We start from the raw sequence: 19,818 nt of genomic DNA, 5'->3' as shown, positions 1-19,818 counted from the left end.
ATCAGACTAAGTCCCAGAGTTACAAACATCTGACGGATGAACAACTCGCACTTATGAATGAACGCTATTATAGGTAGTAAATGTACCTGCTCCAACTTACATACGAATTCAATTTAAGAAAAAACCTATGGAATCTATCTTTTTTTTAAATTTCAAATTAATATGAGGGTACAAATTGCTAGGTTACATTATTCTCACTCCCAAAGTAAACATCAAGTTGTAGACGAGCCCTTCACTGAGGGGGCGTGCTGAAGACCCTCACATCAGAACTTATCTTGTTCATAACCCAAGGACTACCTGTAATCCCACTGTGTCTATGAGTAATGAACATTTGTCATTCAAAACCCATCTCCATAAAAAGTTTTGTAGTCAAATGAGTCTGGGAACACTGCATACTATAAACTGACAATGTGTATCAGCATATTACACTCTGAAAATTCCTGCAATAAAGAAACATGTGTATCTTTGTTAGCCAGCTTTCCCATATCTCAACTGACCACAAAACCCTTTTTCATTCAATACATACTGGGGGAAAAAAAGAGTGAGAATTTTCATAGCAAAAAGAAACCAGAATTATATGAGAAGAAAAAATGCTTGTAAAAACGTACGTGAAAGTGTTCTAACACTTAAAACTCCCTTCTAATAATAAATCACTTAGCTATTTTTAACTTATAAGAGAATTATACTAACTACACGAATACCCCCATTAAGTAAAATGGGCACTGAACTACCATAAAAAGGGAAGACAAAAGATGGTCCAATAAAAATGGAAAGAATAACATACATAATACTTAGAATTTAAAAAGCTAGCTTTAATTTCTTACCTTCATCTTTATACTTTATTGTTACTTCATCATTACTCAGAAGTTTTCCTCTGAAAACTCGCTGCATCATTAGCACTAATTCATCGTAAGTAATGTCTTCATTATGAATAGGAATCCGCCGAATATCCTCCCCAAGTTGAGCTTTGATGATTAGCTTCCCACTTAGATCCAACTGTCCATTCATGGTGGACTCCAGGATGCTCTTTATATACAACTCTAAAGAAAGACTGATAAAAATGGTTTTGATGATTAAAAGACAACATATCTAAAAGTTGAGAATAGAGGTTCTACTAAAATCTAAGGAATTCTGACCTACAAGAGATTCACTGTCTCAATGTTACCATATTCATGTTATAATGGTCTAGACTCAGAGGCAACTTTATGTGCATAATTTTTTTTGTTTTAAACTGCTTATCTGACATTATCACTTAGATTTCTCATTTGACACATTTAAAAACAAAGTCCTAATCCTCCACTCAAAGCCTGCCTCTCCTTGCCTTTCCTAGCTCAGTTACTGACCACCCCTTCCTTCTAGTTATCCAAGACAAAAATAATCTTGGTGCCTCTCTTTTTCTCAAATCTTGCATCTAAATTGCCAAAAAAACATCTGGGTGCCACTAGCTTTGGAATCCACCCACCTCAGTACTAATTGCTCTAACTTGATCTCAGCCACTACATCTCTTGCCTAAATTATTACAAAAGACTCCTAACTGGTCTGCTTGGTTTTTACCTTTACTCTAATTCTCCCATTGAGTAAAATCTAATGTCACTCTGCTCAAAATCTTCCAATGGATTTACATCTCAACAAGCAAGACCTACAAGGTCATATATAATCTGGCCTCCCTAACCAAGTATTTAACCTCATTTTCTACTTTCCCTCCTTCCCTTACCCCTCCACACCCATATTTTAAATTGTTCTTCTCTACTCAAGATTTTGTACTAGCTACTCCCTTAGTCTTAAACCCCTCTGGCACTCCTCATACAATTCAGATCCCTGTTCAAATGTCAATTTCTTCCCTAACAATCTAATTTAAAATGGCTCCATCCTATCTTCTAACCCTTCTTTATTTTTCCTCAAAGCTCTTAACACTAACAGACATTAAAAATTTATTAACATTTTACTGTCTTTTCCATTACAGGTAGAAAGCAAACAACTTTGTTTGCTGTATTCCCCCAGCCTAAGAGTGCCTAGCACATGGTACTCAGTTATTCAATAGTTGCTAAATAAAGGAAGAAATAATGGCTTCAATTAAAACTCTATTAGCCTACTCAAATGCTAACCCTGAAAAGAATGCCTGAACACTAAAACAGAGCCTCAAATTTTTCTCTCTAAAACAAGAAAGATTTCCTGAGTATTTTCTCTAGTTTAGTATTTGGGGAACTTGTGGAGAAAGAGCAAATCCATGATACTCTTCTGAGCTTTTTAAAAAGACTGTCCACCATTATGCTACATACTTCGTTACCACTACTCCCCAACTTTGTTGTGTATGATTACACTGCATACTTTAAGAAGTAAGACAGTATCAGAGAACCAGTCACTAAATACTAATCTGCTACAGAATTTGCCAATATTGGCTTTTATTTTAATCCTTAATATTATTCAGTATGATTATCCTATAATGACTTTGTAATCTTAAATTCAAAATAATTTCTAAGGCCTCTAATAATTTAAATGGTTGCTATGTAATAAGGGAGAGTATACCTATGATCAAATAGTAGGTTAATATCTCTTCTTCACAAGGCCAAGATGTTTCTAAGTATGTTCTCCTACAATGCTGAGCATTTCCTTAGCATCAAGTCCTTCCTCCTCCTGCCCCCAGCAAATGCTCTCTCAAGACGGTGTCCTCAACTTCCTACTGACCACATTTTGGTTTCAATCTCATGCTTTACTAGTAGTTTTGTTTTCTCCTCTTAAATATGTTACTTCATTGACATCATTATTCTTCTCTGTAATTATTCTCGGTCCTTTTAGCATGTGTGAAAGCTTTCACTGCCCCCTCATCACACAATCCTCCAAATACTTTAAAACTTTTCATGAATCCTAATTCACTTCAAGAATATTACACTGGGGCAGTGCCTGTGGCTCAAAAGAGTAGGGCGCCAGCCCCATATGCCAGAGGTGGCAGGTTCAAGCTCAGTCCTGGCCAAAAACTGCAAAAAATAAGAAAAAAAGAATATTACATTATCAGTGCCCTAATAGTCTTTAAATAAATATCTCAGGTCCTTTGCTCTAGCCCTTAAATGAATGTCTCTAGACTCACCATCCTCTGGCCAGATTATATTTTATTAATAAATTCTAAATGAAATGGGGCATTAAAATTAAATACAACAATCTAAGGTCAATGTGGAACAAATGCAAAATAAGAACACTGTAAGGTTTTTATCTGCCAATTCTCACAATGAACGTCTCATGAAGACTGGTATTAACTGAAACCTCCACACAACCAGCTCTCTTCAGCTTCTGCATTCAGGAAACATTTACTAAATATCTACCATGTTACTTCAAAAAAATGGTAAGTATTCCATCTTGTCTGTATTTACAGCTTGAGAGAAATAAAGAACTTCAATAAACTGATGTGCTTGTTACAATCACCAACCTACAGCATACGTGAACTAGCAATAATGTACACAGGGAATAGTGCTCAGCTTCAGTATGACAGTATTATCTAGTCTCAGAAGCACCTAGAATAGGGCCTGACATATAGTAGGTATTTAAAGAATTGTTTTTGTTCCCCACATGAAAGATAAATAAGGGATAATAAAGTTCTGATAAAGGGACTGGGAGAAGAAAGTTGTAGTATCAGATCAATTCTTAAGTCAGACCTTCTCACTGTGCCTTTTTTATGGAGCTAGAAGTGACTCTCAGCATCAGCCATATTCCTAATTAAGAGAAAATCCCAACATCAAATATAATTGATAGTATGTTCTTTTCACTGTAGAGGGAGTCATGCCCACTTCCAATGGATCTAAAAACTTGAGTCGCGTACACTTTGTATCTGCCATGTTGGCAAGCAAATTCACTTTCGGTGTTTGCCACTCTCTGTGGTTGGAACTAGCGCTTCTTTTCTAAGGCTGTCCCCAGTTTGTGCAGTCATGTTACCAGGGTAAACACACAAAGAGTGCAAAACAAAGAAACTTTTTCCTTCCTGGTTCTTATCTTCTCCAACAAGTTAGAGACTGGTAAGGACAACCAGTTCCTAGAACCGCTGATGAGATTCCTACAACAATTCCTTCTCCCATCTTGTTCTTGCCCCACCCCCTCTGAAATGAAATTGGCCACTGATTTGTATAACTGTTCAACAGAACAATTTTCTCCACACTGGGAATAAACTGACATGCCCAAGGTTACATAAAAAGCTTGCCTCCAGAACCAGAATCTAGGTTCAATATTCAAACTTCCAACTCCACTAATCCTGCAGACCCTGCTCAAATTCAGAAGCTGCAGCTTAGGCACCTACTGAGGGTGGCAGTTTTCTTCAAGAAATCCTAAAGCCAGTCAACCCTTGATTATTCAAAACACCACAAGGGGACTCAAATCTTGCCTGACCAAAGGCAGTGTAGCTAGATTGTAAAGATTCGCACTACTAAGAACTACCTTAAGTCCTTCTGGAAGGTTCATTTTCATCATACTCAAAATGGGAATAATAATATATGGATTTGGATGGGTCCTTGGTATGATTACATGAGATCGTGCATGTAAACTAGTATACTACCTAGCAATGCAAAGTGGAAAAGTTAACTAGAATCATCACTGTAAAACCGGGTTGGGCCTCCAAACGGCGCTTAATTTAAGCAGTAACTTAGCCAAGGAACGAGGTTACTCTTAAGTGACCCCCCAATCTATCACCGGCGTTATTCTCCACCTCTCTCACGCCTTCGCGCCCCTTGGAGGGTTGGGACGCCGACCACCCCAAGCCCCCACCCCTCTTTCTGACGATCGAACCCTAGAGGCCAAGCAGAACTGCAAATGGCCCTAGCTAGCCCGAACGCCTCCCAGAGCCACCGCGACCCGTCTCCCCGCCACCACAGCCAGCGGCCGCTCCCTCTCCCCTCCCCCTCCGAGACCTCCTCTGTCCCTCGCTAGGCCCCGCCTAACGCCCCCTCCTCCCCACTCGCAGCCAACCCCTTCCCACGGCGTCTCCGACCCCACCCGCCCCGCGCCCGTCCGTCCGTGAACGACCCTCTCAGCGCTTCCTAGTCTCCGGCCTTCTCAGAGACAGCGGCCGTGCCCCCGACTCCAGCGGCCGTACCGGCTCTCCAAGGCCGCCGCCGCCCCTCCGCGGGTCTCCTCCGATCAGGCCGGTGCAAGGCCGCCGCTGCCTGCCTCTGGGACGTCGCGAGGAGGCTGCGGTCACGGCCCGCTCTGTTGCCCTTCCCGGTCGCCGAACCTCGCTCGCAGGCTCGCGCTGGCCCGGGCCAATAGCACGGACCCAACAAGCCTAGCAAGAGCTGGGGCCCAGTACGTGGCAGGAGGGGGAAGACCGGAGGCGGGAGCAAGAAAAAAAAAAAATCTTTGCGTCCCGCCTCACTGCGCCCGAGCCAACACAGAGCGCATGCGCAGAGACGTAGGGCGTGGGGCAGACTCCGCCTAATCCCTGCTTTCTCACTGGATGCCGCGGTGTAGGAAGTGCGAGCTGAACCGGTGCACGCGTGCGCGGGGCGGGACCAGGACTTCCGGTTTTCCTGAAAGCGTGTATTTCCAGTCTCGCCCGTGGGCGGGGCGTGGTGTGCGGTGCTAGACGTTTTTGAGAGCTAGTTGAGAACAGGCGTGCGTCCAAGTTTAAGTGGGTTTTGTTGTAGTTTTGTGACCGTTGTAGTTGCGCTAGTCACGTCTCGAAAAAACTCTTCCCGCTTTCAATTTACAAATCCATTCATTCATTGGGTTCAGGTTCCTACGCTTTGGCGTGCTAATGAATCAGTGTGGGAGTTTCCAAGTCAACAGGAAACCGACAGCGTTTGTGAGATAGGACGAATCTGTGTAACTGCGTAAAGGGCAAAGACTGAGAAATTAAGGCTAAAGACTCCAGAAGTGCTTTTTTGGAGGATAAAGCTTTTGGGATTGACCTGCATATCCTTCCCTTGTCCATTATCTGCTCAACTCGGAATACCGTACGGGCGAATGAGAATTTATAGCCAAACAGCAGGGTTTAGTCAGTGGATGAAAAACTACTAAGAGGAAACATTAGGGATAAGGGGGATTCTGGCCAAACTGAGCCAACAAGATTAAAGAAAGGCCTGAGTGATCAGATGTCACCTAGAGGATGGTGGAGGATGAGGACCCTCATCGAATATGGAGAGTAGAAAGTTCATACTAAACTTAGTGGGGTCATTTGCTAAAAACTGAATTTTGCAAGAAGATGGGCCTAGGAGAAGGTTCAGGAGCCTAACTAAAGTTTGGCCAACCAAAGAATCTTTGTCACTTTTCAGGTGGAGAGTAAACAAATAGGGAAAGCATTTTGACCCTACCGAGTCACCAGTCATTCACTGAAGTAAACCTGGAGTAAATTCCAAGTTTTTAGAGAGAGAGGTCACTTTTTTTGGTACTTAAATAGTGTGATCTTTTTTAGTGTAAGTCTCTGAAAATTTCCTTTTAGAGTGAAATAATGTGAGTTTAGAATGCTATTTGCCTCTAATTTGTTTTTTTCCAACAGTTGTATTGTCCTTTGAGTAAGTTTTTGCAAGGATTGGGGAGCAAAGGACTATAGAAGTTATGAAGAAAAGTTCCTTATGTTTCTCCAGAGAATATGGTTCACTGCTTGTTATTTAAAACTGAGTAATACAGATTGAGGGAAATGCACTGCTGTTTGATGATGGTATTCTGATGTCTTTGAGATGGTTTGGGATTGGGTAAAACCAGACTCATAGGGGCAGAGGTAAACATTGCCTGAAGGAAGTGAATAGTATTAATGTTCCTAAAAAGAGGTCAGACCCTGAGGCCAGAGATATGGATGTGAGCCTTGGCCTGGATTTCAGTGAATTTTTTATCTCTAGACCCCCAGTGAGGAGGAACCCAAGAGTCCTGCCACTTAGAAGAAATAAAACTGGGCCTGCGCCTGCAGAGGTCAGCTGCTGGCTAGGAAGAGAGGCACCCATAAGCTTGCCCATGGAGGGTTGTGGACTCTGAAAGCAACTTGAAGTTCTTTATGTTGTGATTCCCTCATCTTAACCCTCATACAATCATTAAAGTCTTGTTTCATGTTAAAACTTGTTCCCAGCTATCACAGATTGTGGTGATTCCTCAAGCCAGAAAGCTGACACACACCTCTGTACTTAAGTTCCCAATACATGTAGGCCACAGAGGCATAACCAGAATTGAACCATTTACCTTCCTTACCAAGAACATAGTGTGTAGACACTGATTTTAATTACTGCTGCCTTTTATTTGTGAACTCAAAAAAGGGTTAATTGTCATATGATTATTATTTACTAAGCATTTATGGTCACTCTTATTAGGAATAAGCATCAAACATGCCATTAGGAAGACTGTTATAAGTATTACATAAGTAATCACACCTTTAAAATGCTGCTAGCTAGAAAACATCTTACCCTCTTTTGTGTCTGAAGTTTAGAAAGGTACTAAACCAGAGTAAATTGAAATTCATGCTCACCTGGACTTCTGTCCTATATCCAGGTACATTTGAATGAAAACTGACAGTAGTCTTGAATCGGAAATTATCACTTTAATGGTAGTGCAGAACAAAAAAAAGATGAAAATATGTAAAGGGAGAAGAAGCAGTGTAAGCAAATACCTTTGACACAGCCAGCAGCAAGGGTTGATAAGAAGCTCTGCAGTTTAAAGTTTATTTTCCATGATTCATCTGAAGAAGGGTTAAGAGTTACCCTGAAGTTTTAAGAGAAGCAGTCAACGCACTTACATACCACCTGCTCTTTCTCCCCAAAGGTTTGTATGGCTAAAACTCTGAAAAAAGAAGAAAATCCTAAGAATGAAAATGGAAAATTCCAAGTTAGCTGGAAAAAAATTATTAAATAAAAAGCTTTTGGAGACAAAAACCATGAGTCCTGTAAGCAAGTTAGATAAAATCTGTTTCATCGTGTTCTCCTTCAGCAGTTATTAAAAAAATAATTTTCAATTTTGAAAATTTCAGTCATCTCATCGACCCTCAGGGGAACTGAAGAAAGGATGTGCCTACCTTGTTGGGTAAAAAATTTCAAAGAAGTCATATACTTCCCTAAGAATCACCTCTGTTGTGGGAGCAGTCAACTAAATAAGAGAACTCCAAATAGAAGAGAAATCATGAGGACCCAACAGGGGTCTGCTTCTCCACTCAGCCTCACCTCCTCTGGCCAAACTTAAAGATCTGTTTGTGTGACCAAAGAAAGCTGCTACTGGATGCAGAGATAATGGAAAAGGAGAAAGGAATGATAGTCTTCCTGTGTACCTTTGAGGAAGTGATTCTTAGCACCAGCTAAACTAACTACTTCGATCTGTTCTACCAACTGCACAGCCATAAGACCCTAAAATGGGGGCTGGGCACAATGGCTCACGCCTGTAATCCTAGCACTTTGGGAGGCCGAGGCAGGTGGATTGCCTGAGCTCACAGGTTTGAGACCAGCCTGAGCCAGAGCAAGACCTCATCTCTAAAAAATAGCTGGGCTTAGGTGCCACCTGTGGCTCAAAGGAGTAGGGCACTGGCTCCATAAACCAGAGGTGGCACGTTCAAACCCAGCCCTGGCCAAAAACTGCAAAAAAAATAGCAGGGTGTTGTGGCAAGCACCTGTAGTCCCAGCTAGTTGGGAGGCTAAGGCAAGAGAATTGTTTGTGCCCAAGAGTTTGAGGTTGCTGTGAGCTATGACGTCATAGCACTCTACTTCGTCTACCAAGGGCAAGAAAGTGAGGCTCTGCCTCAAAAAAAAACCCTAAAATGTTTTCATCTTAACCATGGTGCTCTCTGTCCAAGCTTTCTTTAGAGAAATTGCTCCTGAAGGCAGTTCTCCTAGATTATTTATCCTTTAATGGGTATTGAATAAAAGAATGAAAACTAAGTTCTCTGCCACTTTGTAGGGCAATCCTCCAGAAAAAGGAAGCAGCTATGTGGTGAGTTCTTGACTGCTAGCAGTGTAAGATTTTATCTGAGTAATTTAAAATCACTTACTTTTCTTCATTTATGTCCCCTGGGGACAGTGCTAAGTCACCTCTGTGCTGAGTTACCTGTCAGAGTTTAGGTTGAAAGGAATGCTATCATGGGCTGAATTGTGCCCTACCCCCCAAAATTCATATGTTGAATTCCAAACCCCTAGTACATCAGAATGTGACTTATCTAGAGATAAGGCCTCTAATAGATTTGATTCAGTTAAAATGAAGATGTTAGGGTGAGTCATAACTCAAGATGACTGATGTTCTTAAAAGAAGAGATTAGACACACAGAGAAACCAGGAATGAGTGCACATGGAGGAGGGGAGGATACAAGAGGGCATCCGTCTGCACGCCTGGGAGAGAGCCTTCAGGAGACATGATGGTCTTGGGCTTCTAGCCTCCACAAGAGAGAGAGGAGAAAGTCAATTTGTGGAATTTAAGCCACCAGTCTGGCATGTTGTTATGGCAGCCATAGTAGACTAACACAAATGCAAGAAGCTATCACAACTTTTCATTTACTTAAGAGTGGCTTTATGTAGGTCATTTAAGAAAGCTAGTTGACAGACTGTTGGAATCATGCCTGTCAGAGATAAAATCAAATTCCAGGTAGGGAAGCACTCACATCTCTAATATTTATGCCAATAATTCTGTGTTTAGTTCCTCCATAGAAAAGCATAATTAAATAGGATATTCTTACAAAGCTATTGCAATAAAGAGCGACTCATTCATAATGAAAGACACAAAGTAAAACCACACAGAGATGCCATTTTTCAGATATTTGTTGAATAAAGAAAGTTTCATAACACTTGAAAAATGTTTTTGCCTTACCCATGGTGCTGTCTGTCCATGGTGGGGCAAAATAAACATTTATACTTCATTGTGGTGACATAAATTGACACAAACTATATTTAAAGGATGGCATAGTAGTATATGCACCAACACCAAAAAGGCCTGTGACTGAACAATTTCATTTCTAATGGACCACAGAAACTTTTGCACATGAGAACATACCTATTAATGTTTTGTTTTCAAGTGAAAAGACTATAGAGCCATTAAAAGAAACACATGCATTCAGTTAGATCTCAAAAACGTTTCATTGAGTTGCAAAAACCAAGCTTTAGAAAGTATGTTACTATGCAGAAAAGAGCTAACATAGCAGCCTGGGATTGCTATCTGCAGGAAGACCTGCTTCCAAGTTTGACCCTTGACTGGTATCTGGGAAACTGGATTTCAGGAGCCTTCTTACCATTCTTTGATAAGAATTGTGCACTGTGTCAGTACATTGCAGACAATGTAGTTTATGCTGAACAATGTGGTTTATGTTTTCTAGGAGTCTGCAATTTTGGTATATGCCAAGCAATTGTTGCCTGTGTGACCAGCTCTCCTACCAAAAACCCATGTTTACTGAGGTTCCAATGAGTTTTTCTGGCAGCCAATATTAGACACATTGTCACAGTTTGTTGCTGGAGGAATGAAGTACATCCTGCCTGACCCTTCTGGAAGAGAAGCTTGCCCTAGTTTCTTCTGTACTTTTTCCCACATGACTTTTCCCTCCTCCTTGTTTTGCTTTCTGATTTATCTGTTTATGATAAATCACAGCTAAGAATATGGCTCTATGCTGAGTCTTCTTAATGTTCCTAGTAAATAGTCAAATCAGGGGATGATCCAGAAATCAGTTTTGTAAAAGACAATTTTTCCACAGATCGGGAATTGGGAGGCGGCAACCCAGATCCCTCCATGCAATTTATAGTAGGATTCATGCTTCTATTAGAATCCAATGCCCCTGCTTATCTGAAAAGAGGTGGCACTTCAGGCAGTCACGCAAAGGATGGGGAAAAGCTGTGAAACCAGATGAAGCTTCAATTGCTGGACTCCACTCACCTCCCAACGTGTAGCTTGTCACAGGCCATGAACATGTACTGGTCCATGGGTGGGAGGCTGGGGACCACAGGTATTAGGAAACACTGACAAAAATGGTTATATCATTTATGGAAGGGGAAAAAGTACACAAATGGGGATATAATTTTGTTTACACATATTTCTCAGAATATGAAGAGATAGACACAAAGTTTTTAACAGTGGTTAACCCTGGGGAGAAGAAGGGCCTAGATTTGGTAGTAAGGGTCAAAGGGGACTTTATTTGTATCTGGAAAATATTAACTTATTGTTTTGTTTGATTTTAAGGAAAATATATTCATGTATTACTTAGGTGGGAAAACTAAAGTTAATTTAAGAATAATTTCAGCCTGAAGTTAGAGTCACAAAATTTTAGACTCTTCCTGCACCATGCAGGAAATTCAGAGTTCACCTAGTCCTGCCAGTTCCTTTGCAGGAATAGGGCCACAGGGCCACAGGCCCAGAGAGGCAAATGTCTTTCCCCAAGTTAAATAACTTGTAGCTGAGACCACAACTCCTAGAGTCTAGAATGCTTCCCTACTCTGCCATTGCCCAGTGAGTATGGGGCCAGAAAAATATTTTGTTGTTGTTACTTCAAAGGTCCAGCAAGTCTCAATTGCTATCCTGGTTTCATAGTAACTTATATCAAAGTTCATCAAATTTTGTACACGTCATACTTCCACATGTATCAAAGCTCCACTGGAATAAAAATACAGATAAGAATTGAACTATAGTTCTATGGGAAACAATAAATAAGAGATATCAGCATTAGATCATACCACTCTGCTTTGCTTTTTTCCCCCTCCCTTCTTTTCTATTAAAATAAAGGGCTAACACATTCAGCAATGAAATTTTTCAGAAATATGATCAATGGCTTATAAAGAAGATTAATAACTTATTTTCACTTTCTAACGTAATTCACTAATCAAAACTTTAAAAATTAACTCCAAACTTTCATATGTTGCTGTTGGGAGTATAAAAGGCTATAATTGCTTTAGAAAAACTATTTGGCAGTTTCTTATAAAGTTAAATATACACTTACTCAATGACCCAATAATTTGACTAGGTATTTCAAGAGAGAAGAAATCACAAGTCTACCCAAAGACTTGTACAGTAATGTTCGTAGCAATTTTATTCATAATAGTCAAAACTGAAAACAACCAAATGCCCATAAACTTGTACATTCATGACCAAATTGTGGTATGTGCAAACTAGTGGACACTGCTCAGTAATAAAAAGAAACTAACCACGATATACAGAGCAATCCATGGTGTATATGAATCTCGACAACATCCCGCGTGAGATAAACCAGACTAACGAGGACACACTGTATGATTCCACCCATATAATATTCTAGGAACAGGCAGAACTGACATCTGGTAATAGAAAACAGATCAGTGGTTGCCTGGGGCTGAGAACAGAGGAAGGTTAATGGGGGAAAGCCCACAAAGACATGTTATGGGGCAATGGAAATGTGTACAATCTTGTGTGCGGCACTGTTTGACAGGTGTAAATATTTGTTAAAACTCATCTAATTGTACACTAAAAATGAGTAGATTTTATTCTATGTGAATTACACATCAATAAAGTTAATTTAAAATAAGAAAAAAAAGGCAAGCCCCTCTCAAACGAAAGGAAAACTATTAATAGCCAAAAGTAAAGAAAACCAATATAACATAAAAGAATTTTTTTTAAAAAAACACTCTTCAGGGCAGCACCTGTGGCTCAAAGGAGTAGGGCGCTGGCCCCATATGCCAAAGGTGGCGGGTTCAAACCTGGCCCCAGCCAAAAACTGCAAAAAAAACCACTCTTCAGTGGAGTGCATTAAATTTGTGTCTTTATGTATACATAGTATTGTGTAAATTTGAAGTGACATTGATTACACATACCTTTTTAGTGTATGCACTTAGCAAAGTGACAGGTATGGATGTGAACATGCTGAGTTTTCAGATGTATTAAGATCCCACATTGGTATCATTCAAAACAGTTTGCCATGGCTAGGTGCCTATAGCTCAGTGGCTAGAGCGCTAGCCACGTACACTGGAGCTGACAGGTTCGAACCCAGCCTGGACTGCCAAACAACAATGACAACTACAACCAAAAAATAGCCGGGCACTGTGACAGGCTCCTGTAGTCCCAGCTACTTGGGAGGCTGAGGCAAGAGAATGGCTTAAGCCCAAGAGTTTGAGGTTGCTGTGAGCTGTGATGCCATAACACTCCACCGAGGGCAACAAAAACAGTGTGCCCTCTGATTTGGTAATATACCCAAATGAACATTAAATATCAAAGAAACTTAATGCCAATTTCACATATTGTTACAGTAACTTTTTTTGCAAAGAAATTGTTTAATTGTTAAGAGATATGTGACTTGTGTGATCATGTTTTCCTATTCATGCTGCATGGTAGGAAGCTTATGGTCTAATGTATGGCACGCTTCTAATGAAAATAGGAGAATATTTTTCTTGGAGAATATTCTCATCCCTGGCTTCATACTTTTTGCTCCTATCCTTCATTTCCCTTCCTCCTTTACTTAATCAGTTCTTCAGCTCCTTTTATCATTTTTTTCAAGTACACATTATATATGTGTAAGTAACAGGTCTAAATAAAGTAATGGAGATGATGCATATGTAACATAACTTTGAACCTGTATGAGTTTTGGTAGGTTTGTTTTTTGGGGATTTTTTTGCTAAATAATAATTGCTAATAAAACTTCTCTTCTCCAAGATTTGTTGTTTTATTTTTAAGAAAAGGTAAATGGTCACATTCAGGGGGTTCCACAGAGCCAGAGAGCTTCAGTGGTTGACATACTGGTATAATTTAGTTGTCACTGTTGGCCCAAGTTTCCTAAATATTTACAAAGGATGCCAAGGTCTTCTGATTGAGGCAATGATAAGCTGATAGTAATGAACTTGAGAATGGTCTCCTTTTGTTGGTGACGGGGTGGGGGGGGTGGGGAAGGAAAGTTAAACATCGAGATGGGAAAGGTAAGAAAAAAAACAAGCCTGACTCTGACAATTGAACAATGAACTCTCTGAACTGTCTATAAAGAACTAAGAAAAGAATCCAAAAGCCGGGATGGTTTATTCCCCAAAGAAACTGTACATGCTACCCCAGCCAGAAAATGGCTAAATGGCACTGTTGTTATACAATAAATCAGAAAGTCAGAGCTAGCCATACATAATATATTGAAAACCAATTAGTTCTGGAATGCCCTGGGCCTCCCTTTCCTGCTGTTTTCTCTTTTTTAAGTACACTTCCCTTTCATTTCTCTATTCCTTTTTTTGCTACTCAACTTTTAAGATACCAAATAATTTCTTGCTCTCTCTGAAGACCCCATTCAAACCCTGCTCAGATAAAGGAAGTGAATTATGAGCCTTATAGTGGTTTTTTACGCAGAGGGTACTTGTATTTTTCAGAGGTTGTAGTACAGCCGCAACATTTTATTGTCCATTCTCCACTCCATGAGATCCTGTCAGTCAAGTCATCCTCCTTTGCCTCCACTTCACCATGAATATGTGATCCAAGCTGGACCAACATTGCCTGAACACAATGCATGTGGGCACACAACCCAAGTAAGATGTGCCAGTTCTGCTCCTGTTTGTTCTCAGGCCCTTTCCTCTCCCTTCCCCTGCTGTTCTCTCTATCACTGAGCCCCACAAGCTCCTGGCTCAGCTGGCTTCTGGCTGGCTGCAGCCAAGGCAGACACTGATGGGAAGCTGCAGGGCAGGTGGAAGGAGGGGCAAGGTTCTTTTCCACTCTATTTCTGGCTAAGGCAGGCTGCCTCTCTTTGCCTGCAGCTCCCACACAGACCTTGGCTCTGGCATTCTTCCTACTTTATGTCTCTGCCCTAAGAGAGGTTTCAACTTTCTCCTTTCGCTAATCTCTGGGTTTTTGCCGCATTCCCCATTTTGTCTCTGAACTTTTTAAGCACCCTAAAACCAACTGCTTGCCTTAAATTTCATCTATTTTATGTACTTGATGTAATTTCTGTTTTCCTGCAGGAACAATAACTAGAATTAGAGTCAATCTATGAGATTTGATTTGTGGATGCTAAGAGAAAAGAGGTCTCTTGCTATTAGATCATAAAGCTAAAAGACTGGAGAGGCCAATAGCCAATTGCCAGCTGCCGAAACCCAGTTTATGAATGACATCAGACATAGAAGCACACAGGGCCAGGAAATAGAGAAAAAGCTTCCTGACACATTCTTAGAACTCCTTGCTCTAACTAGACCTGAAGTTAGCATTATCATATACTTTCTGCTCCAAACCAGGATACTTGAAAGTAAAAAGGGCTGCCAGTAAAACTGAAGTCAGGATAGCAGACACAAATTAGGACTGGTCCAAATAAACCAGAACATATAGCCCCTACCTCAACCCAACTTGGTTTTGTACCAGTTAATTGAGACACTGTTTTCTATTATTAACTAAAATATTGCTGGTGCTGACCATTGCAAAAGATAAAGGTTTAAAGAAATTATTTCCTATAGCACAGTGGTTACGGCACCGGCCACATGCACCAAGGCTGGCGGGTTTGAACCCAGCCCAGGCCAGCTAAACAACGACAACCACAACAACAACAACAAAATATCCAGGCACTGTGGTGGGCACCTATAGTCCCAGATACTTGGGAGGCTGACGCAAGAGAATCTCTTAAGCCCATGAGTTTGAGGTTGTTGTGAGCTGTGACACTACGGTATTCTATCTAGGGTGACATAGTGAGATTATGCCTCAAAAAAAAAAAAAAGAAAGAAAAGAAAAGAAATTATTTCCTAGTGATAGTAGCACATCCATGTCTGATAATCCCTGTTTCAGTCTCCACAATTGCATGTGGAACGTACGTGGTTACGAAACAACTATTTCAGGAACATTATATAGAATTTTAGTTTCTATCTCCCAAGAGTACTAGAAAAAAATGCAGAGAAATCAACTGTAATCACCAAGAGAAACACACATCCTTACCATCAGGCTAAATACATGGCTTTTGATGATTTGCTGTCATTGTTGTTTGTTTTTAAGGACCCAATAAGGAAGGAGTGGGTTTTTTCACATTTAAAGCGGCCCTTACTCAGGTTTATTTTCATCTGAATACTAATTTTGGGTCAACCAGATCTTGTAGTTTTCCCTGTGTCCAGCCTCTATTGTAGGTTCAGCACTATGGCACCACTAAGAACTGCTTTTTTTCTTGATTCCCTTCCCTTTACTTAGACTATTCTGTAAAGCCTCACACTATAGATTATGTAGTCTCTGGTTGGCTTGCCTCCAAATCCAACAGTCATTTATAACCCTTTCTATAAAAACACATCCTTTCAGGAGTGGTAGGAAGGGTGCGTCAAGCCCACATGACATTCGTTAATTTCTTAGTTCACAGCAGCTGCCTCGTTTAGGCAGAACAGAAAACAGCAGCTGAAAGACTTTCAATCTCCTAAATCCAGTGGGAATGCTTCCCACTTCGATGAAAGTTATTTTTTATTAGGAAGACATAATTTAGGTGTCTAAAATTCCATGAGCCCAGTTATATCTTTTAAAAGCCATAAAAAATGATTGTGACTAATTTCATTTTTTTTGAGTCCTGGTGTCACTTCAGCAATAAAAAAGCAGAGACAAGAACTGGAAATAAATATCCATTTAATAGCCAATAATATGTCTCGTGCCCATTTGTTACAGAGCAAATTACTCTTGATCACAAAACATGCTTTAAAAGAAAAAAACAGAAATGATATGCCTTTCCAGAGGTTAAACTGGTGCCAAATTCTTCACTGGAAATAAAAGCACAAGCACATACAAACTATTCAGAGACCAAAAGTATGATACATATAAGCAAATCCCTACACACTGTTCATCAGGAGTCATTTTGTTCTGGAAGGTAAATTTTCCTCCTCATGTCTTCTTTGGTATTGTGAAAGAATTTGCTATGGGTTCTACAATTTTGTCAAAGCGTGTCACAGACTTAACGGTATAAGAAACAATGGTACTCTTGAAGGCTCTATGCAATTCTCCATCTCAGTCCAGTGAGAATCTATTGAATAACACAAAAACTACAAAGTCTGTTATCCCTAATGATATAAACCACAGGTTTTACCTAATTCTTAATCCTGAACAAAATATATTGAGGAAGACCTTCTGGGAAGACTAGGAAATGAAGGAGGGAAACAGATAGGATTCAACATGAGTTTAATAAAAAGACCAGAAAAGTTTTACACCCTAGATCCCTGAATTTTCTCCGTCACTGTAAGTAAGTGTCTCTTCCTCAGTAGTTGCAAATGGCTCCAGTAGCCTAAAGCGTTCGTGTAGGGCTGTAAAAGACGGGAGCATGTTGTACATTCTTACACGCAGCCTCAGCAGGGTCACGGAAGGCAGTGACGTCACTCTCCCTGCAGATGTGGACAGTGACTTCAACACTTGGGAAGCTCTACTCTGGAAGATTTTTGTTCTAACAGTGTAGAGGAGAAAAATTTGCAATCCCTGCAGATAGAAGTTTAACATTAGGTAAGTGCTGAGATACAATACTACATATCAAGTGAGAGGTGATATTAACCCATCTTTCTTCTTGTACACAGACAGCATCTCCCCAGCCTGTTTGCCAGTCAGCAGTCCCATGCTCTTTAAGAGAGTGAGCCAAAGTGCTTCCAATAAACAAGGCACTACACACGACAGAACAGAAGCAGATCTAGAAGATGAATTCAGGTCCAGGCTTGCCACTTAAACACACTGACTATAAAACTTTGCTTATGTCCTAATCTCTATAATCTTTGATTGCCTGAAGGAGGCATATTAACTATGGAACACTTCATTCTTTTTCCAGTTCTAACATTCTGTGATTCTATATTTCTCGGAGTTCTTGTAACAGAGCTAGAAAGTCGGTGCACTTAAGAACAACAACAAAAAAATTTAAAGCCCTCTATTTGCTGTTTTTGTATACTTTACATATGAAGACCAAACATGCATGAGGAATTGAGCTATGAACGGCTGAGTAATGTATTTCTTCATGTTTTAAATAAAAACTGTCATTCACTGACGTCAGATCGCTATTAGATACTTTTCATTTAATCTTCATCATTTCATCCTTCTCATTTAATCCTCACATCAACACTATACGATAAACTTTACCATTCCCATGTTGCAGATAAGGAAACTAAGGTTCAGATAAGTTAACTAGCTTGCCCAAAATTACTCAACCAATAATCAGTAGAGTTTGGAATTGAACTCTTAAATCCTTGGTTCCAAAATTCCTCTTCTATAATATACTATGCTGTCTATTGCTTGCAACTGTAATAGAGGGATACTGCAAAGTATATCACAGCTTCTATCTCCGTTAATTCCTCATAAATATTCTTTGTGTAAATAACAGATTAATGAGCGTCTGTAGCTAAGTTTATAATATTGTACCAATGTCAGTTCCTTAATTTTGACAATGTACTGTGGTTATACAAGATATTAACATTGGGGAAAGCCAGACATAAAATATGTGAGAACTGTACTATTTTTCCAAATTTTTAAATTAAACAATTTCAAAATACTTTCTTTTCTTCTGCAAAATCTGGGTTTGGTTTGCTTTTGTTTGTCTAGTTCCTTGCGGTGTAATGTTGTTAATTTTGATCTACTTTTTGATGTAGGCATTTGATGCTATAAAGTTCCCTCTTCATTTACTGTATCTCATAGATTTGGGGATTTTGTGTTTTCACTTTCATTTGTTTCAAAATTTTTAAATTTCCATCTTTATTCTTCTGTGTTGACCAAGTGATCAGGTAGGTACATGTTGTTTAATTTCCATGTATTTGTATAGTTTCTGAATTTTCTTCCTTTTCATATTGATTGCTAGCTTTATTCCACTGTGGTCTCAAAAGATACTTGATATTAGTGTGATTTTAAAATTTTGTTAAGACTTGGTTTGTGGCCTAAAATGTGGTCCACTTTGAAGAATGTTCCATGCACTGAGTGAGAACGTATATTTTGTAGCTTTAGGTGGAATGTTCTGCAAATGTCCATTAAGTCCATTTGGTCTAGATCACTTAAAAGTCCAATTTAAGTTCAATCTCTCTTGGCTGATTTTCTACCTTGGTGATCTGTCTAATGCTATGAGTGGAACATTGAAGTCCCATTATTATTTTGTTGTTGTCTACCTCTTCCTTGAGATTTAATAGTTTGCTTTGTGAATCTGAGTGCTCAGACTTTAGGAGCATATACATTTAGGATCATTATGGTCCTAAAGGGACCAATTCAGTAAGAGGATATAAGGATCCTAAATATACAAGGTGGCCATAATGCTCATGTGCAATTGTACCCTATATATTTAGGATTGTTATATCCACCCTGTATATGGACATCCTGTATAAGGGCCTTCTTTTTCATTTTTTACTGTTTTTGATTTAAAGTCTGTTTTATCAGATATAAATATAGCTGCTTCTGCTCACTTTTGATTTCTATTTGTATGGAATATATTTTTCCATCCCTTCACTTACAGTCTATATGCATCTTTATGAGTAAGATGAATTTCATGTAGGCAGCATATAATTAGATCATGGGTTTTACATTCATTTTGCCAAATTATTTTAAACAGTAAGTAATCCAATGATGTTCAAGATTAATATTGACATGTGAGGCTTTGATGTTGTCATATTGTTAGTTGATTTACAGTCATTTCATAAATTCTTTTTCCCTGTCTTTTCATCTTTGTGGTTTGCTGTATTTCTGTCATATTGCATTTAATTCAATTTTCTTCCTCCTTTGTGTCATTGTTTTATAAGACCTGTGAGTTTTTTATATTTGTGTGTTTTGGTGAATATTGACCTTGCATTTCTATGTTTAAGACTACTTTGAGTATTTCCTATAGGGCTGGTCTAGTGATAACAAATTCTTTCAGTGTTTGCTTGCCTGGGAAAGACTTCATTTTCCTGTGTTTTTGAAGCTTAGTCTTTCAGGATATAAAATTCTTAGATGGAAGTTTTTTTCTTTCAGCACTTTGAAAATGTCATCCCATTCTCTCTTGGCCTGGAAAGTTTCTGC

At 39.5% G+C, this 19,818-nt stretch overlaps 2 protein-coding genes across 6 annotated transcripts in view; both read right to left on the bottom strand.

The window, feature by feature from the left end:
- The window catches only part of TFG (trafficking from ER to golgi regulator), a 40,530-nt gene extending 35,151 nt beyond the window's left edge, over positions 1–5,379 (bottom strand). The window contains exons 1-2 of one of the 3 annotated variants that reach the window (XM_053565786.1): positions 5,075–5,379; positions 825–1,051 (exon numbers count right to left, since the gene is read on the bottom strand). In XM_053565786.1, the coding sequence (XP_053421761.1) occupies positions 825–1,008 (184 nt within the window). In that variant the 5' untranslated portion in view covers positions 1,009–1,051; positions 5,075–5,379. Of the gene's footprint in view, positions 1–824; positions 1,052–5,053 lie in introns of all 3 variants that reach the window. The other 2 variants (XM_053565787.1, XM_053565788.1) reach the window with 2 other exon arrangements.
- An 11,075-nt stretch (positions 5,380–16,454) lies between these two features.
- Positions 16,455–19,818, bottom strand: part of ADGRG7 (adhesion G protein-coupled receptor G7) — an 85,040-nt gene continuing 81,676 nt past the window's right edge. For all 3 annotated transcript variants that reach the window (XM_053565797.1, XM_053565798.1, XM_053565799.1), the window contains one exon: positions 16,455–17,277. In XM_053565797.1, the coding sequence (XP_053421772.1) occupies positions 17,017–17,277 (261 nt within the window). In that variant the 3' untranslated portion in view covers positions 16,455–17,016. The remainder of the gene's footprint in view (positions 17,278–19,818) is intronic.

Source organism: Nycticebus coucang, chromosome 16 (assembly GCF_027406575.1).
Source record: "Nycticebus coucang isolate mNycCou1 chromosome 16, mNycCou1.pri, whole genome shotgun sequence".
Lineage (NCBI taxonomy): Eukaryota > Metazoa > Chordata > Mammalia > Primates > Lorisidae > Nycticebus > Nycticebus coucang.
This window is presented reverse-complemented; position numbering and strand designations above follow the sequence as displayed.